This window comes from Cricetulus griseus, chromosome 5, assembly GCF_003668045.3.
Source record: "Cricetulus griseus strain 17A/GY chromosome 5, alternate assembly CriGri-PICRH-1.0, whole genome shotgun sequence".
Lineage (NCBI taxonomy): Eukaryota > Metazoa > Chordata > Mammalia > Rodentia > Cricetidae > Cricetulus > Cricetulus griseus.
The window spans coordinates 147,157,554-147,181,951 of NC_048598.1; the positions used below are offsets into that span (position 1 = coordinate 147,157,554).

Below are 24,398 nucleotides of genomic sequence, written 5' to 3' on the forward strand. Positions count from 1 at the left end.
TCCATTTAGCTCAGGAACAGAAAGTAAGACTTGCTGTAGGTAGGTGTTGAATTATGGACTATTTCTGGTACTCATATAGGATTAGAGTGTTTGTTCTTCATGAATATCAAGGACGTTAGACTTTTCCATCAGAGTAGCCCAATGCATTTCTGGATTCAAAGATATGACTTTTTTTTTGGACACATGGTCTCACTGTGTAGACCTGACTGCCTGGAATTTGCTGTGTGGACTAGGTTGGCCTTCAACCTTAAACCCATAGAGAGCCATCCACCTCTACCCCCCAAGTGCTGAGTTGAAAGGTGAGTGCCACCATGCCTTTTTCCCCCAAGATTTCATTTATTTACTGTGTGTGAACACTAGAGCACACGTGGAGGTCAGTAGACATTTTTGAGGAGTCAATTCCTCCTTCCCCCACATGGGTTCTAGAGCTCAAATTCAGGTTGTCAGGCTTGCCAGCAAGTATTGTACCCACTGAGTCATCTTGCAAGCCCCCCAAGTTCTTAAGATGGTGTTTCAATAAAAAAGTACTCAAGCAAATATTTTGTTTTCATTAAAATCACAAGTATGAAATTTTGTCTAGTTTTATTATCTATTATCGAGTTACATTTACAAAACTGTACCTTTTATTAAAAGGTTTTGTTAGGTTTTCATTATACTAACTCATGTGTTTATGCTTTTTTTCCTTTTAAATATTTCATTCATTTTACATACCAATCACACTTCCCCTCCCTCCCTCTCCCCATCCCCTACCCCTGTTTATGGGTTTCTGTTGTTATTTGTTGTTGTTGAAATATAGTCTAGGCCAGCCTCCAACTCATGGTCCTACCTCAGCCTCCCTAGGGCTGGGTGTACAGGAGTGCACCACCACACCTGGCTTATGTTCAGTTTTTATAAAAAGAGAGATCAGAAGAAAACAGGACATCATGGAGTGTGATCCAGAGGGGAAAATAATTCTACACAGGGCTGGAAAGTAGGAAGAGGTAAGAGAGACTTAAAACAAAACAAACCATTTAACCCATTTATGATAAATTTTATAGCTTGCATAAACCAAAGTATAAAAATGTAAGGCACAGTGAATAACTCCAAACATCACAACCCAGCTGTTGCCCAACAAGCAGCAAAAGTAAACTGAGGAAACTGAGAGCCTTTGCAGGTGGTTCCTTCTACAAGCTGTGGTGCAAACGCTGAGATACTAGCACTTCGGGAGAGATGCTCTAGGGAGTCTCCCTAGACCTCCTGCCTTCGCCTCATAACCAGGTAAGTGTCTGAGGTGGCGGCACTGCAACAAGAGAAGAGGTCAGGCCAGCGTGTTTTAGCAACTATCAACTAAGACTGGTTCTAGTAGTAACCCTAATTACACAATAAAGATAAACCTCTAAGGATAACATCACATCGTTTAACCCATGAAGGGAGCTCACCAGTCACTCACACGACTCCAGGGAAGACTCCACATTTGCTGAGCCTTACAAACTTTAGTCCAACTGAAGCTTTCACTCAAACTTTGCATATTCAGTTAAAATCCAGCTTTCAGTTGAACTTACTGAGAGGTCCATGTGCAGGTCTCTATAATATACTTATCCATGTATGAATTGCACACATTGAAGAGGGAAAGTGTCATGCTATTTAGAAGGCCAGTTTGTAAGTGTTAATTCCTCAAAGCTATGAGGCTTTTAAAAGATCAGCATCTAAACATTGTCCACATTTCTCTTTATCCACATTTGATTATAAATTAAAGCTATACAGACAAAGTTCTGAACACATATTTAGGAATATTTCTTAAAATTAGATTCATAGTACACTAGGATAACCTAGTAAGGAGAGAAAGGGCCAAACCTGGTTCATATCAACTGTCCAACTTAAGGCTGTGACTTCAGAATGGTGAACAAAACTAAATGGTTACCAATTCCTCATCTCCCAGCTACTCTGCCTGTGATGCAGAAAGGCCTGAGTACGTATGATATATCCAAGGGGCCAGCCATGTAGGTAGCCACTAGGGATCAACACCTGACTACAACTACAAATTAATTCAGTAACTAGTGTTAATTTGTGATCAAAGCAAGTTATTAGCTACTGAAAAGTACAAGAGTGACTTGTAGTGAAAGTGAAAGCCCATATTAATATTTAGAGTAGTAACATTCAACACTTTCCATAAGATATTCTCAATAAAAGGAAATCCATAGTGCTTCCATCTGAGCTATCCTTAGTATAAAAGTATTGGTTAGGTATGTTAAATGCAAGGAAGGCAAGGCATGAAGCTATTAGGATTATCAGCTCCAAAGATGACTAATCAATACTTACCTTTATTTTTTAAAACAAATGCCCTAAAACCAAAAATCTTAACAATTTAACTCCCCTTTTAATGTACAATGCTTTCAGTTTTGGGGTTGAAACAGGATCTCACTGGCTAGGCTGCAGCTTACTATGTTGACCAGGTGGGCATTGAATTGACACAGTACCGCCAGCCCCTGCCTCCCTAGTGTGTGTTATCATGCCTAGCTAAATGTCCTTATGTTTTATAAAAGACTGTTTTAAAATCAAAGCACTGGAGCTTAGTGATAGAGTACTTGGTTAGTGTATGTGAAAGAAGTCCTGGTTTTACTCCCCAGCATGGGGGGGGGGTCACTAATTAATCATAAAAACGTCCCAACTTTAGATCTGACTGTGATAGATACAGCATAAGAATGAAGATTTTCCCTTAATAATTTAAAATATAAATAACTGTTTTAAGTCCCACTAAACAAAAATGTAAAAAGTTCCTGATTGACGTTTAGGGTTTGACACTTTTTAGTCATTTCGTTCTATGGGGGGACAGAGGCTGGCTGTTGTTTGCTTTCCTTAATTACTTCACAGTCTTCCTCCATTTCAAAATTTATGTTCACAAATGAACTGGACACCACCGTTTCTGGTTGATCTGTCTGTACAATGGAACCAGGCTGCAACTTGTTCTGTTGGTACTGTCTTTCTGCTTCTTCAGACATCCTATTTTCTTCTTCTTCCTCTTCCTCCTTAAAAATAAAAAAAAAAAAAAAGAAAAGAAAAATTGGAAATGCCAGTAGTTAAAATAGTAATGTCCAAAAGGGAGCAAATTTCTTCTTTCATTAGCATCTTTTTCTTCAAAAACCAAACTTTAGTGTCATGTCTAATACTTCTGGGGTGGGGGTGTAGCTCAGTGGTAAAGTTCATGTCTAATATACACATAAGGATCTAGGTTTGATCCCTAGCACCACACAGGGAGGGAGAGAGGGAGGGAGGGAGGGAGGGAATTGAAAGAACTACCACCACCAAAACAAAACTGTCTTTTCCCATTCTCAAAGTAAAATAGTTAAAGGTGGATGGCCCAGCACTACTTAGCTAAATTAACTTACCCAATAAAGTAACAAATTAGCAACTATGACACTTGTATAACTACTGTGACACTTTAATTATAAGGTGTCATCCTAGTTAGTTAACAGGCTGATTCATTCATTAGATGGTATAGCATGGTTAGTTTTTCCCTAAGCATCTAATCAAGGTACAGATCATCCAGTTCTTGCCCTCAAGACCTTTGCAGTCTAAATGGAAGTTAAGATACAGAGAGAGGCAGCACAGAGACCACATCGAGAAACTGTTCAGTTCATAGAGGAGGTGGCACTGTATCTGGACCCTGAGATACAAGTCAGTACAGAGATACTCTGGTTTCTCTTCAGATCCTATAAATCTTTCACCTTTTACAAGTCAGTACAGAATGAGTGACCTCTTGGGAGGATTATCCTGAGATAGAACAAACTCCAGAAGCTTCTGAAGTGGACTGAACAAGCTCAGGAGGCTCGAACATGGCGCAGTGTTTTCTTGTTGGTTTTTGTTTTGTTTTTTGTTTTAAAACAGAAAACATGTTTGAGGGCTGTAGAAATGGCTCAGAGAGGTTAAGAGCACTGCCTGCTCTTCAAGAGGTCCTGAGTTCAATACCCAGCAACCACCCAGTGGCTCACACCCATCTGTAATGAGATCTGGTGCCCTCTTCTGGTGTGCAGGCATACATGCAAATAGAACACTGTATATATAAAAAAAACAAAACAAACAAAAACATGTTTGAAGCCACACAACAGAATAAAGGTGATCTTTCTAGGCTGACCTCCAGGGATAGCCCTCCAACAACTGCTTGCTGCTTACTGAGTGAACATACATCCTGTGTTCATACCTCTTTTGGCTTTACCTGACCTGCTCTGCTCCTGTTTCACTGAACCCTCTGGTTTACTGTGTGCTTGCCAATGTACACTAGGTGCTGTTCTGAGCATTTTATGCACTAACCCTAGGAGGAGATACAGTTTTCATGACAACAGGGATTTGAGGCTTGGGGAACTCAGTAACTACCTGATTACTTACACAGGGTGGGTGATAATTCTTCATTTTTTAAAGTGACAATATCAAACGGTATATAAAGATCAAATTAATATACATGAAAAGCCTCACTTATTAGCACTGACAAACAAAACCTAGCATAGGTTTTATACATTTACCTTAGGAAATCAGAATTTTGAAGAGTTCTAAAAATCTGTTAATTTAATAAACTAAATAAGCTATCTTCAGTGGTGGATTCCCTCCTCTGGCACGTGTAAGGTCCTGTGTTTAATGCCTAACACTGCAAAAAAACAAAACAAAACAAAACAAAAACAAAAAAACCCACAGGAGCTACCTTTTGGGCTCCTAGAGTGTCCACACACACACTGTGGGGCTCATCAAGCCTCAGGCAAACTATCAATAAAGTGAGAAAAGGAGACACACCTCCTTCTTCATCCGGTAATACTCATCAATGGCATACTGGTATTTTGGGGTGCTGATGCCCAAAACAGATGCAATCTTCTCTCCAAGAAAGTCACACACTAAAGATACAAAAGTTAAGAGACATACAGTACCATAAATCGTAATACTAAGAATACAAGAGTTATTGTTTTACCCTTAAACCCAATAAATTTATCCCCCTGTCTCCTCACTTCCGTCCTGGACACCAGTCTGTTGACATTACTATTTTTGCATGTTGAAGAACAGTGTCAAACTTACTCAGAGTACTTCTTAGAGATCCTCCACCAGCTTCCACAGTGCTGGTGTTAGATGTGAGCTAGACCAGCCACAGTTCTGCTACACGCTTCTCATCAGGTACCGTAATTATCAGTTAGAGGTCCCTTTCTTTCAAAGACACACTATATTACAAGGTTAGGATATCACTGGGCTGGAGAAAAGGGATGATGGTCCTGCCACGGCTTCCTCACCAGGATGGTGTGTACCTTTCAACTGTGAGCCACATCAAACCTTTAGCTTGCTTTTGCCATGTATTCTGTCCCACCAAAATCAGCACCTAATACAGAAGGCTCTGGCAGGCAGTGAAAGGTCAGGCTTAAGAGATGTAAAGAAGTTGTGAAAGCAGATAAAAGAGCTAACATTCAAATCCGGACTGTATAAAGTTTGTGCTCTTCTGTCACACCAAACAGTCTTGACCACAATGCATGCTCAATAAATGTTGACTCAAATAATAGCAATGATTTGCTCTAATAAAAAAGTGACAGACACTATCAAGTAGTTAGTTCATTGCAAACAGTAAATTTTATGGTTTAAACATTATTACCATAACTACATAAGTTGATAACTCACTTCCTTCAAATATCACCTATGTTTCAATTTAAGACGTGAAATATTGCTGGGACATAGCTCAGTGGAAGATTTTGCTTGGGATGTACAGGGCAGGTTCAGTTCTCAGCACCATTAAAAAAAAATCACATGGAAGAAACCATGCATCCCTATAACTCAATAACAATAAAATGATAAAATGCTAATATACAAGGAAGAAATTAAATACCAATAAAAATTAAAAGATGAATGGTTTATAATAAGGCTTTAGAATAAGCAATGAGACATAATCAGATTAACAGCAGTAGGAAACCAAATGGTAAAGTAACAGAGTAGGTGGTAACGGGGTTTTAAATATGACAACCTTGTCTACATTAATGCCGCCATTTTCCTGGGGTTGTTTTTATTGTTATATTTTAGGGGGTGGTGTATTGTGTGGAGGCCAGAGGACAACTCATTAGGAATAAGTTCTCCTCCCCTGATGGGGTTTCCAGAGGTCAAATCTACTTGTCAGTTTGGTAGCAAGTACCTTTACCTGCTTGAGCCAACTTGCTGGCCCTCGTTTGTTTCTTAACACAACTATAAACCGAAGAACATATGCACAAGCTAGAGTAATATTTTCCAGTGTTAGCTGGCTACCTGTAGAGGACAAGGTAGTTTCCTATTTTGCTGCTTCTTCAGTGGGAACATCCCATTTGGTAAAGCTCCTGTGTGCAGAACTTACTACAGCAATCATACACTATTCAAACAGAAGAGCAATACCTGAGAGGGTTGATGTGGCAGCCCGAAGCATGTAAAACCATAAGTAGGGGCCCCAGGGAAGTTTTGTCTGTAACAAGAAGTCAGATTAGCAACATTCATCCGATATTCACTATCTTTACACCAGGGTGAACTGGTCAAATAATAAGTAGGCATATAAAGTATTCCATAAGTAGGAATTCAGTCAATTAAAAACATAAGTATTTATATCCAAATCCCACAAGAATACTTCATTGTATTCCATATAATTACCACCAACTTCACCCACGGAAGGACCAAAAACAGAGATAGCAACATGATGGCACTGTAACTCAGGCTGTACTACCTACAAATTTTACAGTCTTTCTTCTGTCTTGCTTTTTTGCTTTCTTATCTTTATTCTTCATAAGCATATCCAAGAGGGTGTACTGTCAACAGAAAGAACCTTGAAGATATGCCTAACAAACATAGCAGGAAAATTCTGCTAGAGAAATGGAGGTAAATGAACTTTCAATGGTGAAAAATAACTGGAAGTATAGGCAGTTCTCTTTCTTGTCTGCTTGCTTGCTTTGCTTGCTTTGAGACAGGGTCTCACTCTGTAGTGCGGACTGTCTTGGAACTCACTAGGTGGACCAGGATGGCCTCAAACTCACAGAGATCCATCTGACTGCCTCCTGAGTGCAGGGATTAAAGGTGTGCAATATCACAGCTGGTTGCTTTGTTCTCTTAAAGGATAAAAATGGGACTAGTATGGCCAGACAGTAGTGGCGCACACCTTTAGTCCTGGCACTCGGAAGGCAGAGGAGGTGGATCTTTGTGAGTTCAAGGCTAGCATGATCTACAAAGTGATTTCCAGGACAGCCAGAGCTGTTACACAGAGAAACCCTGTCTCAAAAAACAAAAAAACACAAACAAACAAAAAATGGGACTAGTGTATATACCCCAACACAATTCAGTGCATTTGGCAAGGACGGCTGGCAGAATACTTCCTACAGCAAACTAGTCTTGGTTCTCACTTGTGTGAAGGTTGCCTAAGATAACAGTGCCTTTATTGATAGAACTGACACTATTCTATCAATCGGGCATGCTTCACTGAACCACTATTTTTGTTTATACAGAGCCTGCATTTGGATACATTAATACTGTTAAATTGCTTTCAAGGAGAGAGAGAAATTTGTTCATAATCTTTTTGGAGAAGATATATTCATAATTATAAAGGCATTAAAAAACCAAACAAGAACATCTATGAAAACTGAGTAGAGTAAGACATAGCCAGAATAATTACATTTTAAGTTTGAGGCAAGCCTGGTCTACTTATCAAGTTTCAAGCCAACCTGGGCTACACAGAGGATGCTGTCTCCAAAAAAACTGAGTTGAGATCATCTTGTGATGAAAAGTAGGTCTGCTGGAGTTGAGGAGATAATGCAATTGGTAAAGTGCTTGCCATGCAAGCCTAAGGACATGAGTTCAATTCCCAGACCCCATGAATAATACCAGAACTGGGGAGAGAGACAGGAAAATTGCAGGGGCTCACTGGCCAGCCAGTCTATCCTAATTGGCAAGCTCCAAGGCCCCAGTGAGAGACCTTGACTCCTGAGAACAATGTTTGAGGTTGATCCCTCCTCCATATACAAGAGCACAAATGAGTACCACCCCTACCCCCCCCCCGCCCCCGCACTGACACACACAGAGTATGCCAACTACTGTGACAGTTTATAGGAAAAACAAAAGTGGGTGAGGTGACTTAGTGGGTGAGGCACTTGGTGCCCAACCTGACCACCTGAGTTTATCTTAGAGACCCACATGGTGGAAGAAAAAAAAGAAATGAGTCTTGCAAGCTGTCCTCTGACCTCCACACATGTACTGTGACATGTGCATGCCCCTTCACGACATATACATGTGTGATGTGTGTGTGTGTGTGTGTGTGTATGTATGTATGTATGCGTGTGTATGTGTGTATTGTGTGTGTGGGTGTGTGTCCTCGAACACATGCACATTTAATTTAAAAACCTTTAGAGGCTGGAGAGAGAATGCAGTGGTTAAGAGCACTTGCTGCTCTTCCAGAGGACCCCAGTTCAATTCCCAGCACCCACATAGCAGCTCATAACTGTCTCTACCTCCGGTTCCAGGAGATCTGACACTCTCTTGATGCGTGAATATACAGACAAAATACCCATACACATAAACTAAAATTTAAAAACTGAACAAAAGACACAGAATAGCTTCGACCTTCTTGCAAAGGTACTCCGTGAAGTAAGCCCTGCCAATTACTACCGATTCCCTGGATCACATCTGAACTGTCTGGATTCACAGCATGAGGATGCTTGTGGGGCTGAGGGCTACTCAAAGGCCTCTGTTTAAGACGATCTGACTTTTGATTTACAGTAAGCACAACAATGGCAGAATAAAAGGGACTGAACCAATTTTTTTTGTTTGTTTGTTTTTTGTTTTTTGTTTTTTTGAAACAGGGTTTCTCTGTGTAGCTTTGGAGCCTGTCCTGGCACTCGCTCTGGAGACCAGGCTGGCCTCGAACTCACAGAGATCTGCCTGCCTCTGCCTCCCGAGTGCTGGGATTAAATGCATGCACCACCAACGCCCGGCCCAATTTCCTTTTGTTTGGGGGTCTTTTTTGTTGTTGTTTTGGTTTGGTTTTTTGTTTTGTTTTGTTTTGTTTTGAAACAGGGTACCTCTAAATAGCCCTGGCTGTCCTGGAACTCACTATGTAGACTAGGTTGGCTTCAAACTCACAGAGATTACCTGTCTATTGAGTGCTGGGATTAAAGGCATGTGCTACCATGCCTGGCATAATTTTTATAACATATAATGTGAAATTTCTATAATGTATACCGGGTTGTATGAGTAAGGAACTACTTAGAAAAGAACTAAGCATAAAGACCCAGGCATGCAGTACATGCTTGTAATTCCAGAACAATGCAGGCAGAAGCAGGTGGCTCTCTGGGGTTTGCTGGCCAGCAACCTACTTAACTGGCAAGCCCTAGGTCCCTGTGAAAAATCCTGTCTCAAACAAGGAGGGCATCTCTGGAGAAACAACACCTGAGATTAACACCTGCACACATGTGTACACCAGCACACATATGAACACACACACACACACACACACACACCTACACTCACAGACAGACAAAAGAAAGCACATCAATATTTGCACTGGACGGCTCTCCTGAAGCTGTTCTTAGAGACAGTAACTGCCTACAGTGAAGCGAGGACTACCAAAGACTGCCTCTGGCTGAGGTACACGCCACCCCTGTCTTCACCCACATGGAACTGGAGTTTTTCTTTCCAGCCACAGCCACTTTGCCCCAAATAAGCACACAAAGACTTATATCAATTATTAAATTGTTCGGCCAATAGCCAGTAGAGGCAGGAAGATGGGCAGAGCTAGGAGACAAGGAGAATGCTGGGGAGAGAGAGGTGCCAGAAAACCATGTCATGTAGAGACGGGAAGGATAGAATATGCCAGGCGTTCTCTGTTAAGTTAAGGCCATGTAGAAATACACAGATTTATAGAAATGGGTTTATAGTTAAGACAGAGCTGCTGAATAAGAAGCCCTAGCCATTTGCCAACAGTTTTATAACTAACATAGCATGTCTGTGTGTTTATTTGGGGCAGAAGGGCAGTGGGATCAGCCTGGAAAGAAAAAAAACAGCAACACCCGCCTATCTTCCTGCCTCTACTGGCTAAACAGTGTTTTATTCATCAACCAATAAGAGAAACACATATACAGAAGGACATCCCCCATCACCCACAGTTACACAGAAGGAACTTATCCGGCCTGCTATTTGGACATGGATGTTGCGGAGCCAAAATCACAGATGGCTCAAGGGTCTCCCCTGAGCCATGTCACCACTCCCAGCATCACTGCCACCACCCCCAACTCAGAAACATCCATCTGGGACTGCACTGTGGGTCTTCAAGGCTTTTAGTTTATAGGTAAAACCCCAAATTTTCTTTTCCTCCAAAAAGGTGTCTCTTGTCGTCCCTCTCAAGACTTTGATTCTAAAACAACTCTGTGGTTGGTAATATGGCCATACCCCCTAAATCAGTAGTTCTCAACCTCCCTAATGCTGTGACCCTTTAACGCAGCTCCTCATGTTGTGACCCCAACCACTGAGTTATTTCATTGCTACTCCATAACTGTAATTTTTCTACTGTTATGATATATATATATATATATATATATATATATATATATATATATGATATGTGAGTCTTGTGGGGGTGGAAACCTATAGGTTGAGAACCACTGCCCTAAACAGACCTATAGATTCAACATGATCTCCACTGCCTTCTCTTCAGAGATTGACAAACTAATTCTAAAATCCGCACAGTATTTTAAGAGACCTAAAACAGCCAAAACAATCTAGAAAAGAGGAAAACACAACAATCCCAGGAGTCACATTTTTCAGCTTCAAAATCTCCAGCAGGCAGAGAACACCTGTGCTCAGTGTTCCATAGACGAGAGCCAAGGAAACGTATAGGCCCAGGAACAGAGTCACAGACCTGGTGAAGGGACGTAAGTCCAGAATAAAACCATACTCAATGGCACCAAGACCACATGTGGTGGTGTGAATGAGAACAACCCCCACATAGGCTCATAAATTTCAATGCTTGGTCACCAGGGAGTGGCACTATTTTAAAGGATTGGGAGGTGTGGCCTTGATGGAGGTAGTGTGTCACTGGAAGTGAGCTTTGAGGTTTCAAAAGTCCTGTGCGAGCATGCATGTATGCGTATGTGCCTGCCAACAGATCAGAATGTAGCTCTCAGCTAATTCTCCAGCACCAAGTCTGCCTGTGTGCCACTACGATGGTAAAGGACTAAACCTCTGAAACTAAAAGCAAGCCCTCGACTGAATGCTTTCCTTTATAAGAGTTGCTGTGGTCATGGTGTCTCTTGACAGCAATGGAAAACCAAGACACTACTCAAAGGGAGATAGTAGACTTTTCGAGTTATACTGTGAAGTCTGAAGACCCATATAGCAAAGCATTAAGTCTGAACCTCACCTATATCATACAGAAAACTAACTCAAAACAGGTGGCTGTGAGCACACCTGTCATCTCAGCAATTAAGAGGCTAAAGCAGGAGGGTCTCCTTGAATTCTGGACAAGCCTGGGCTATAGGTTGTCTCAAAACAAAAACAACCAAAGACCTGAATATACAAACTATGCACAAAAGGTTTCATAAAGTAGCCTAACCTGGCCTGGAACTCCCTATGGCTCCTAAGCTGGCCTTGAACTTGGGACTTTCCATGCCCATGCTGGTACTATAAAACTTAAAAATAAACATAAGAATTAAATCTCTAGCCAAGTGTGGAGGTGCACACCTTTTTTCTGGCCTTTGCAGGCAGTGCATACACATGGTGGTACATGGACATACATGCAAGTAGGAAAAACACACAGACACACAAAACAAAAATAAAAGTTAAAAAAAAAAAATTAAGGGGCTGGAGAGATGGCTCAGCAGTTAAGAGCACTGGCTGCTCTTCAAGAGGACTAAGTCCAATTCCCAACAACCACACGATGGCTCACAACCATCGATAGGGGGATCTGGTGCCCTCTTCTGGTGTGCAGTCATACATGCAGACAGGACACTATTCACATAATAAAAGAAAATTTTAAAAAGAATGAAAAATGGTGCAGCCACCATGAAAAGTGACTAGACAAAGTTCCTCAAATGTTTAAACAGTTACAACTCCACTCCTAGAACATAAAAAACACACAGTGACACAAAAGCCTGTATTCATCTGACCTGAATGGTATAAACACCAGAGTTGCCAGTAACTGACAAAGGAATGAAAAAATGCAGTATATTCACACAATAAAGTATTATTTGGATATTATATAATAACATTATATAAAGGATCAAAGTACCAACACATGCTATAACATGAATGAACCTTGAAAACATAAGTTAAATGGAGGAAGAGAGAAAGAACACACATCTGTTCATGACAGGGAACCCTATGTATGGACAGAAAGATTAGCGGTGGCCAGGAATGAGGAAGGACCTGGAGGGTAGAAAGAGAACTAAAGCTTTTCAGGATGACATAATGTGCTAAAACTGATTGTGGCTGTGGCTGTGCCTATCTGTGATGAATATGCTAACTGCTAATTGCTTTAAACAGGTATATTTGTGTGGCATGTAAACAGGGGGCTCAACCAAGCTCTTTTTTTTTTTTTTTTTTTTTTGGCTTTTTGAGACAGGGTTTCTCTGTGTAGCTTTGGAGCCTGTCCTGGAATTCTCTCTGTAGACCAGGCTGGCCTTGAACTCACAGAGATATTTTTATTTTATTTTATTTATTTATTTATTTATTTTAAAAACATGATCATATACAAACATTTTAAAAGATAACTAAATCCCTTCAGAGTACTTTAAAAAGAAAAAGAAAACATTTATCCAAATATGCTTCCACTATATGGATTACCACTGATATTCAACATGTCTGACTACCCTGAATATATTGTACAATCCTTTAAATATCTAATGTACTAGAGAATTTGGAATTTGGGGAGGGGTTGGGAGATTTGAGACAGGGTTTCTTTGTGTAGCCTTGCCTGTCATGGAATGAGCTCTGTAGACCAGGATGGTCTCAAACTCACAGAAATGCACCTGCCTCTGCCACCACCATCTAGCTAGGATTGGTTTTTTTTTGGTTTTTCGAGGCAGGGTTTCTCTGTGGCTTTGAAAGCTGTCCTGGAACTAGCTCTTATAGACCAGGCTGGTCTCGAACTCACAGAGATCGAGCCACCAACATCCCGCTGGATTGTTTTTTTTTTTTTTAACAGTCAAAAATTTACTGACCTAACCCCTATAAAAGTTAGCATGCTTTAAATTTAGAAATGTTAAATTCTCTAATATGTTTCTAGGTTTTATTTGTTTCTAGGTTTTATTTATAGTACTTTTGAGAGCCTGGTTAATCATAGAACATTTATTTGTTTATTGCCTATATCCCCACTACCATATAGTTTATGGAAGCCACCACCCCATGACCAGCATCTAAACCAGAACCTCTCAAAAGTGCCCACTGTAAACACAGGATAATGGACTTTGCTCCCTTGAAGAACACTCCTTTCCATGAACTGATGGGACTAAAATTCACACTGATAAAGAACCCTGATAGAAATAAGCAGAACTGGTGTAAGCTATTGAAATGCTGGAAATATTTCCATCCACATTGTGTAAAACATAATGTTTTCTACCAGATGGTAATGGATGATAGCTGACTTAAACTTCAAATGGTCCTTTCCCTTCAGTGTTCAAGGAGCAAAAACTCAGCCAGCAAAGCCCGCCCTCAGCACCACACATACCGGGTCAGTGGTGGGCAGCACATCTTTCTTCTCAAGGCTGTCGACTTCATCCTCATCAGTGCTGTACTCCTCCATGGTTTCTCCACTAACAAAGTGGATGACCCTCCTTGGAACTTTCTTCTTTTTTCCTATGACTCCCAGTTCTACATTCTCAAAGCCCCTTTCATTACTCATCTATATGAATGAAAAATTAAGAAAATGAGTTTTGAGTGAGTCTTTCTTTCATTGGATATCTAACATATTTTTATTTTATTTATTTATTTATTTATTTATTTATTTATTTATTGTTTTTGGTTTTTTGAGACAGGGTTTCTCTGTGTAGCTTTGGAGCCTGTCCTGGAATTCTCTCTGTAGACCAGGCTGGCCTCGAACTCACAGAGATCCACCTGCCTCTGCCTCCCGAGTGCTGGGATTAAAGGAGTGGGCCACCAATGCCTGGCTTGCTTTGTTTTTTTAATGAACATATTTATTTTATTTTATGTGCATTGGTGTTTTGCCTGATGTGTAGTATCTCTGTGCAGGTTTCAGGTCATGGAGTTACAGACAGTTGTGAGCTGCCATGTGGGTGCTGGGAATTGAACTCAAGTCTTCTAGAAGAACAGTCCTTGCTCTTAACTGGAGCCATCTCTCCTGACCCTGTTTGCTTTATTTTAAAGACCAAAGAAATTAAACAAATCCTTCAGCAACTTTTAAAAATTATACAAACTTCTGGAATCCTAAATCCTTTTAAGGCCAAGAAGGTGCCAAAATTCAGTAAGTCCCTACAGACATCAAGAGCTCCCATAGAGAAGGCATTTAAAAAGGGGGAACTTCTCTTTCAGATTTATTTTTATGTATTATGGGTGTTTTGCCTGCTGAGTACGCATGTGTGCCATGTGTGCCTGGCCCACACTGGACACCCTGGCCTGGGGGCTATGGATAGTTGTGAGCTACCACGTGGGTGCTAGTAACCAAATCCGTGGTCCTTTCTGCAAAAGCAGTAAAAATTCCTAACTGCTGAGCCATCTCTCCAGCCTGGGGGGCTAGGGAAAATTTTAAACACTGTGCCAAATAAAACTGAAAAGCCTTCAGTGTTCTATACCTGAATTTTCAGATAACTTGGTCATTAGTATGTATATGGCAACAGTTTTTTAACAAAGATCTACAAATTTCAAAACTACTTATAGAAGACTGGCGTGGTGGTGCACACCTTTAATTCTAGCACTCTGTGAAGGTAGAGGGGTAGAGGCAGGCAGATTTCTATGAGTTCTGAGGCCAGCCTGGTCTACGTAGTGAGTTCTAGTAGACCCTGTCTCAGAAACAAACAAACAAAAAAATCCAATCCAAAAACAAACAAACAAAAAGTTCTTGTGTGTGGAGTTCTAAACACATCCAAATTTCATTCTGAGGGAATTATTTATTCAGGTTTTGTTTTTGTTCTGTGCTCTATATGTTTGGTCTGGGCTGATCTCAGACTTGCCATGTTGCTGAGTATAACTTTGAACTTTTAATCCTTCTTTGTCCATCAACCACGTAGTGGATTATTCACAGCCTGGAGAAACGTGTGCACGTGGAGCCAGAGGACAGGCAAATGTGTGTTATTTTCTAAGTCTCATTATTCACAGCCTGGAGAAGGCGTGTGTGTGTGTGTGTGTGTGTGTGTGTGTGTGTGTGTGTGTGTGTGCGCGAGCGCGCGTGTGCTGGGGGGGGAGTGGGATATGTGTTGGCAGGTGGAGCCAGAGGACAGGCAAATGTGTCATCCATCATTGTTATTTTCTAAGTCTCATTGGCCCTGAACTCTCCAAGGAGGGCAGACTGGCCAGCAAGCCCTGGGACCCACCTGCCTCTGCCTCACCAGTGCTGGGATTACAAATGTATGTTCCAGGGATGGAACTCAAGTCATCACACTTGTCATATCTAAGTCATAAAAACTAGTACAAAATTTCTGTTAACTGATTTTTGTCAAGTTTTGAAGTCTACAAGAAAAAGCCTGAAACATGATTCACAGGTTTTTTTCTTCTTTTGGGGGGGGGGGGTGTAGTACCAAACTACGTAAGTATAAAACCAAATTTTGAGTGACAATCTTGGTATGTAATAATTTTCAGTGGCATTTGCCTTGTTCTAATTATCACATTTCATATAAAAGAGTTAAGATAGCTATGGTAGTTAGTGCAAGCCTATAATCTTAGCACTTAGGAGGAAGAGCCAGGAGGATCAGGAGTTCAAGGTCGGCCTCCACTACACAGTAAATGTGAGGCCAGCCTAAACTACAAGGGATCCTATCTGAAAGATCAACCAAAAGAGGGGCATGGAGATGGGTCAGCACTTGCTGCTCTTAAGAGGATCTAGGTACACACATGACAGCTCACAAACATCTCAACTCCAGACCCAGGGACTCTTTCACCCTTTTCTGGGCTCTGTGGCAATGAGCACACAGACATACGTGCAGGCAAAACGCCCATACACATCATAAAAATTAACGCTTGTTTTTGACATAGTAAATCTCAAATTCTAGGCCTATAACATCAAGCAAATTTTGTGTAAAAGCAGCGGGCGATGGTGGTGCATGCCTTTAATCCCAGCACTCGGGAGGCAGAGGCAGGAGGATCTCTGTGAGTTCGAGACCAGCCTAGTCTACAAGAGCTAGTTCCAGGACAGCCTCCAAAGTCACAGAGAAAAACCAAAACCAAAACCAAAAACAAAAAACTTTGTGTAAAAGCCAAGTAGTAAATATCTTACGTTGTGCAGACTAGCTAGTGTCTTTCATTAATGAAATCTGCAAAGCAGACAGAGAGAAACCACTTATATGGACACCATATAATGAATGGACATGGCTGGATTCCAATAAAACTTAGCACGCCATGAATGAGTGCCTGGATCTGGCTCCTGACCTATGGCTTGTGAACCAGACCAAAAGTGACAAGTCTATGAGAGACAATTCATGACATGAGTGTGCTTCCAACCTCAACTTGGGGAATGGGGCAGTGAAGGGAGACATTGCCTGGAAAAAACAACCAAAAAATAAGTTGGTACGAAATTTTCAACAATTATAAATAAAAACTGACTATTTCAGTCATTTCATTTTTACCGATACTAACCCTGTATATGAGAATAGTTTACTGGGGTTGGGGGGTGGCGCTCTGAATCAATGGCTCAGCAGGAAAGAGCATGTGTTGTTCTTACACAGGACCCACATCTGGCGGACAACTACCCATAACTCCACATTCAGGGGATCCAATGCCTGGCTACCAAGCACACTTGTGGTACACATAAATACATAAAGACAAAACATTTGTACACATAAAATAAACCTTAAAAAATATTTTACTGTCAATTATACAAATTACATCTCCCTCTCTCCTCTCTGTCTCTTTCTCTTTGTATCCCTGGCTGTCCTAGAACTCACTCTGTATACCAGGCTGACCTCAACTCAGAGATCCTCCTGCCTCTGCCTCCCGGTTTCTGGGATTAAAGGCGTGCGCCACCTTATCAGGCTATAAAACCTGTTTTTAATAGAAGGAAATTGCCTTTTTGTAGATGCCCACAACACTCAGGCCTCCTTTTAAAACCTCAACTAGGTTTTTAGCAGCATGGGGCTGCTATCCTATCCTCTGGCTGACAACAGTCCCTAGCACACAGTAACAGTAGAACCTCTCTGTCTAGTGACAGAGGTGCTAAATAAATGAAGAGCTGAAACCTGAGCTCCTCAGTGGGACCGACACTGAGATTCTGCTAAAAGTCTATTCAGAAAAGAGTCTATATAAAATGTCACAGCAGATCCTAGGTGGCCTGACCAACGTCTGAGAACACTGACAGAGTCTACTGTGTCTACAGTTGGCCTTTGTCTTTCTTTTTTGAGACAGGGTCTCACTGTGTAGCCAAGGCTTGTCTACAATTCATTATGTAGCCCGAGCTGGCCTCAAATTCACAGCCATCCTCCTGCCTCAGACTGGTATGAATCACTAGGCCCAGATGGAGTTTCTCTGCTGTAACAACGTGAGAAGGAATGGAAGATGTCCTAAGTCTTCCTCCTCCCAGCTCGCCACTGACTTCTCAGAGACCTCTTCCTCAAACTGGGCAAAAAACCCCTAGAGTTCCCAGCGGTGTTTTTACTTCAGGAACGTGAGTAAGATGAAAAACCTGGTAAACTGCAGGGGTCTCTAACCATGATAAGAGTCTGTATGAACAAGGAAGCAGCAAATGTGTATACAGAAATACTTTTGTCCTTTGTGGAACGGGAACTGGAAGAAAAGCCTAAGGGGCATTCCTGTGAGGCTTACCTTTTTCTCTACGACCTTTACTGTGTAAGTATTTATTTATTTATTAATAATTTATTTATATTTTATGTACATTAGTATTTTGTCCAAGTACATGTCTGGGTGAGGTTTCAGACAGCTGTCAGCTGCCATGTGGGTGCTGGGAATTGAACCAGGGACCTTTGGAAGAGCAGCCAGTGTTCTTAAACCTCTGAGCCATCACTCCAGCCCCAAGTATTTTTTTTTTTTTTTTAAGTCAAGACTATGCAACCTGGGACTGGAGAGATGACTCAGCAGTTAAGAGCACTGGCTACACTTCAACCAATCCTAGTTCAAATCCCATCAACCATGTCAGGTGGCTCACCACTGCCTGAACTCCAGCACCAGGCAATCAACTCTTCCTGGTCTCCTCAGGGACCTGAACACATGTGGATACATACACAAATGAAAACACTGTGGTCTGGAACTTTTTTTTTTTTCTCTGATGGTAACAAGATGCCATCCTGGAATGAGCCATAGCCCCAGCAACTAAAGTATAACACAGGGGTGGCCAGGTCTATGGTAATGGCGATGGAACTGTTAACACTCCTGAAGAGAAGGTCTAGAGACCCTAAGCTTCAAATTCAGCTATCATTCCTTTCTCCCAACTACAAGCAATTTTGGGAGATTCAAGACTATATAGAAGTAAAAGGTTGATTAAATTAAATGAGAACACCACCCATGATGGGCTGGGATCTGAGGGTGATGAAGCTGTCTGGGGTCACCCCGGCTCCTGTGAATAACTCATCCATACTAAGGCCCAATAAACTCATGGGCTCACCACGATGGACTGTGATGAGCCTGTATTTTGGTGTCGGTCCTTGGTGACCGACCATGTGGGGTGGCTGGAGGTGTACTTGTACCTTCCCTAGGAAAAGTTAGCACAACTTAGTATTATTGACACCAAGCAAGCAGCCACCCTGAAATAACGGGCAAGTGCTCTGAGTATGGATCTGCTTCCTTTGCTGAAGCAGCAGGGGTAGGAAGTACATCGGGACTGCACCCCTGAAGGGACACCTCAAGCCAGGGTGGGTAGGCAACACTCTCAACACCGAAGCCCATCCATCCAGGTGGGCCTCACACAGTGGCAACCTTCCTTAAGTCTCCTAAGCGCTGGACTTACATGTTTCATCTTGTACCTAACAAGAAGGGGTGGGGGCAAGATTCCATAGGAACAGATATGTAGAGGAGATTTTGTTAGCACATTACAATACAGACTTAGAGCGACATACAGTCAGCCCACATTTCAGGAACCTGTAGTTTTGAAGAAGTGTCTGGCCAACATTCAAGTACTTATTTTCAAAAATGAAGCTATTGAAAAGGCACCTTTCTTACATGAAGTAGAAGCAATTCCAAGTTTTTAATAGCCAAAATTATATATACTCCTGCAGTAGGTTTTAAAGCAGTTTCTTCTAAACCAGTGATGACAGAGACCACCACCAGCCACCAGTGGCTAGTTTGTACTTACAATGTGGCCAGTCACAACTTTCTTCCAGATTTGGGACAGTATGAAGAGAACAATGGCTCAAGAATAAAAGTGTTTGGTGCAACAGTCGAGTGCCTAACACCCAATTACAAATAAAATTTAAAAACAATGTAAAACACTTCATTAGTAATGTTTTTATTACTGACATGTTGAAATGTTCTTATATAACGGATTAAATATATTAAAGTTATTATCACAGGATTATTTTACTGTCTTAAGGTAAACCGTTGACAAACTCCTTGTGATTCACAACTGCCGTTAGCTCATGTCTGTGTAGGGCTGTATATCATCTCATCCGTGAAGTGGGGATAACACCCATCTCCAGACGTTAATAAAACGATCAAGTGAACTGAGGACTAGAAGTCTCAGCGAGGGGTTGTCCAGATGAGGCTATCTAACTGATGTGAGGAGACTCCGCCTGAGAGTGAGCAGGGGGCACCGTTTCCTGAGTCTGGGGCCCTGGGCTGGGTTAGAGAGAGCTAGCTAAACAAACAGCAAATGCCAATAGTGCATCTGCTATTCACTAATCCCTGGGCCCTCGCAACCGCCAGGCCGACCCCGCAGACCCAGCAGCCCAGGGCTGCGGCGCCTGGATTTCGGCGACTTTACAGCCTTTCCGGGACACGCCTGTTTTCTCTCGCTCGCAACCGGTGGCTGGAGCGTCACCCCGGAAAGCCCGGGCAGCGGAGGCCGCGGCGCCCCTCCTCGGCAGCCGCCCCTTGTCCGAACAAAATGGGGACACCGAAAGGAACCCCGAAATGTCCAGCGGAGACTGCACCGGAGGCAGCAGCTACCCCTCGCCGCCAACCTACCTGCCGCGTCGTGTCTCCGAACGCCGCGGCGGCCGCCGCCTCGGTTTCTCCCGCCGCCGCGCGGCCCGGCTCTTGGTCCATCGTCAGGGCCGGCCCGGGCAGCAGCGACACGGAGGGTGATCTGAGGAACGCTCCCTACTGGCCGCCGGAGGCCCCCACCGGACGCCCTGACCAACGGGGCCGCGGCACCCAGACTCCTATCCCGGGAGAGGCTCGCCTGGAGAGCGGGCGCGGGGCGGAGCCTCCGTCGCTTCCGCGGCCCGGGGGCGTGGCCACCGAACGTCACCGCCCTACCTGCACTGAACGCGAACACCGGGTCACCTGGCCCTCTGCAGCCAGAGAACCGGGCGGAGACCCGACACACCGGTTTCTGAGCTGGTAAAACCAGAACTGCTGAGGAGGAGTGCGGGCTCTGAAGCTGTAAAACTCACCGTCCATGTTACATGTTCCACTCCTCACGGAATGTCCTTGAAATAAAAGCCCCCACGGGTGAATTTTGCTTGCAGGATTGCTGGAGAATGGGAATATTTTAATTACTATAGGAAAGTGTGTGTAAAGAGGTGTGGGGGCCACCAAACTTTATTTTTCCTAGTGTTCGAATTAAAGAAATCGTAATTGCAATGATTACTACAAGACTTCGTGGTTTTCTTCCTGAGGTAAGGTCTCACGTAGCCCAGGCTGGCATCGAATTCCCTATATAGCGGGTGAACTAGAATTTACAGTTCTTACTCCACTTCCTGTGTGCTGGGATTTGAGGCAAGTGCCACATAACTTAGAAATTATGCCAGTTAGAGCATCTCCTGTTAATAAAATAGCTTTTTGTTAACAGGATCATCTTCAGCCGGTGCTCAGCTTTAATCACAGCACTTGGGACAGGCCAACCTGTTCTGTGAAGTGAGTTCCAGGACAGCCAGGACTGTTACACGGAGGAACTCTGTCTTGAAAAACCATAAAACAAAACAAAACACCCCAAAACAAAAGCAACAACAACAAAAAATGGTCACCTTCACCAATACGTACAAAGTCAAAAAATTAAAATATAGTTCATCATGGTAGTTCACACCTGTAATCGAAACAATCCTAAGAGGGGTTAAGAGGACATCTCCAAACATAGTGAGCTTGAGGCCAACTTGAGTTACATAAGACCGTCTGAGATGCTGATGTTTATAAAAATAATACACACTATTTTGGCTACAGGCTTGTGACGATCCAAATTCCCTTGCCCCTCGTTTACATGTGCATTCAGAGCCCACACCCCCTCAGCTTCCCACATGCTCCCCCTTTTTTTTCAAATGTAGATCAGGCTAGCTTCAAACTCAGGATCTTTCTGCCTCTCGGCCTTGGGTTACAAACCTGCCTTCTTTGACAGTTTTAAATTGTATTTCATGCTAGTCACAATTCAGAACTATCCCCCAAAGTTAATGTCTATCTGCTACTCAGACCGGCCAAAAGCCCTAAGGTCTTCACAGATGGTTCTCTACGGTGCACCCACCTTCTCCTCACTCTCTGCCCAATATTTTTCTACACTTCCTATCCGTATGGCAATCTAAAAACAGTAACAAAGACCTTCAAGCACAAAGACTAATTCCTTAAATCTTCACTGAAAAACTGGTTATAAATACAACCAAATTAACTTGTTTGAAGTAAACAAGTTATTGCATGATATGATTCGTTATAGTGGCATAAACAAAGAATTGAAACACTCCAACAAACATCCAAACCAAACTGTGATAAATTAAAAATAAGATCCAAGCCGGGCATTGGTGGCGCACGCCTTTAATCCCAGCACTCGGGAGGCAGAGGCAGGTGGATCTCTGTGAGTTCGAGACCAGCCTGGTCTACAAGAGCTAGTTCCAGGACAGCCTCCAAAGCCACAGAGAAACCCTGTCTCAAAAAACAAAAAACAACAACAACAACAAAAATAAGATCCAATTGTTACTTTCTGTGAATTGGCCTTATAAACATCGCAGTTCTACACTGTATGTATTCAAAATCTCTTCCCTCTTACTGGTATGGGGGCAGTCAACAATGTCATCATTAAAATGTAGATATCTATAAACACATGCTATTAAGCAAATTAGCAACAAATACTAAATAACAATTTTCACTTCTGAATCAGAATCATTTTCATGATTTACCAAGTACCATGTTTACTGAAAATTCAAAATTCAAGCTATATTTTGATGAACTGGAAATATTTTCTTAAGATTGATTTTTAACACATGAAATTGAAGAACAATTTATTATAAATCAACAGCGCAAAGCAACAGAATATTGAAGAAATCCAAGTCGTTTATTTTGAGCATTTATAGTCATTTCCAAACTGTCATAGCACAACTAAATGAAAGTAGGCAATGAAGCCACATGCCAAAATATTTCTTCTTTCACACTGTCATTTAAGGAAACTGTAGCATGGACCAAAAAAAACCTCCTAGAAAACATACTTGTTCTTGAAACTTGGTGCACATAGAGCTATAAAGGTAAATTTGGATCTACCCACTATGTGAAACCAAGAAAATAAAGCTGAGCAAAAACTGAAAATCAGGAATATTCATCAAACACAATCTTCTTATGGCTTTTGCACAGCTTCATATGTGTGTATATGTATGTACGTATATGTGTATGTATATACTTAGTTGTGGCTGTTTTTCAGGTTAAGGAATATAATTCAGCAGTAGATAGAGCACTTGCCAGGGTTTATGTCTGGGTTTAATCCCCAGCCCTGATACTGATAATGGTGATAATAAAGCCCGCATTTTTGCTGACTTTTAGGTTTATTACACAAAAGCAATGGCTCCATTAATGAAAGCCAATGTATCAGGAACCCTGTTAAGGTCTTTTCTTGTATTAGTGCTTCTTTCTTAGAACAACTTTGAAGTAACACTTCAATTATCACCATTTACAGATGAGAACAGGTGACACAGGTTAATTTGCTCAACAGCACAAGTGACAAAGAGTAGAGCAGGATTTGAACCTCAGAAGTGCCAGGCACCATGGCACCTGTCTATAGCACCAGCTAGGTAGAAGGATGAGGCAGGAGGGCCTTTTGAGCCCAGGGTTTCAAGAAAAGTCTGGCATTATAGCAAGATCTTCTATCTCAAATATACATACATATATAAAATATAATTCTTTCAAGGATTCTATTACTGATCTTTAATCATAATGTCTTCTCGACTCAGGGCAACCTCATATACACTATTTCTGTTAATACAGTAACTACACAATTTTATAAAAATCAAGCACACATATCAACTAATGGAGCTCATTCTCCAATTTCCTACCATATGAAGTATCAAAAATGTGCAACTGTTTCTTGTACCATTTTGGTAATAACTGAGATTACTGCCCCTTAACTGGACAAGAACAGAATAAAGATTGAAATCATCTCTAACAATAATTCTCATTTGCTTTGTGTCTTTTAAGCAAGGCTCTCTTTCTACATTTCGAGGCATGAGCTCACTATGTAGCCTTGGTTGGCCCAGAACTGTGTAGACTAGACTGGCCTCAAATTCAAATATTCACTTGTATCTGCTTCCAGAGTGCTTCGATTAAAAGTGTACACCACCTCACCAAGCTCTTAATACTTTTAAGAACATAAAAAACAAGCACAACTATTCTTTGTTTGTTTGTTTGTTTGTTTGTTTTTCGAGACAGGGTTTCTCTGTGTAGCTTTGGAGCCTATCCTGGCACTCGCTCTGGAGACCAGGCTGGCCTCGAACTCACAGAGATCTGCCTTCCTCTGCCTACCGAGTGCTGGGATTAAAGGTGTGTGCCACTAACGCCGGGCAAGCACAACTACTCTTAAAATGTGAAAATTAGCCATTCTATATGCTTTCCTCACTTGATGCACACATGAGTTTATCTCTGAAAAAAAGTGTATGTGGAGTGGAAGAGACATGCTGCTCTCCGGAAGAACCTGTTCCCAACACCCATGGGCAGTGGGTTCATAGCTGCCTGTAACTCTTAACTCCAGGGGACCCAATGCTCCTAGCCCTGGTAGGCACCTGCGCTCATATGCACAGACACAAATGTATGATGTGAGGGAGGGGGAGTATCAGGCTTAATAAAAATACACAGGGCTGAAGAAATGGCTCATTAGTTAAGAGCACTGGCTGCTCTTCTAGAGGACCCACGTTCAAATCCCAGCACCAATATGACAG

At 42.0% G+C, this 24,398-nt stretch overlaps 1 protein-coding gene across 2 annotated transcripts in view; it reads right to left on the reverse strand.

Annotated features, from left to right (window-relative positions):
- Window positions 1–1,009: 1,009 nt before the first annotated feature.
- The window catches only part of Srp54 (signal recognition particle 54), a 73,817-nt gene continuing 50,428 nt past the window's right edge, over window positions 1,010–24,398 (reverse strand). The window contains exons 1-5 of one of the 2 annotated variants that reach the window (XM_035445061.1): window positions 20,239–20,464; window positions 13,667–13,840; window positions 6,364–6,430; window positions 4,762–4,859; window positions 1,010–3,005 (exon numbers count right to left, since the gene is read on the reverse strand). In XM_035445061.1, the coding sequence (XP_035300952.1) occupies window positions 2,799–3,005; window positions 4,762–4,859; window positions 6,364–6,430; window positions 13,667–13,840; window positions 20,239–20,319 (627 nt within the window). In that variant the 5' untranslated portion in view covers window positions 20,320–20,464 and the 3' untranslated portion in view covers window positions 1,010–2,798. Of the gene's footprint in view, window positions 3,006–4,761; window positions 4,860–6,363; window positions 6,431–13,666; window positions 13,841–20,238; window positions 20,465–24,398 lie in introns of those variants that run through there. The other variant, XM_035445062.1, reaches the window with a different exon arrangement.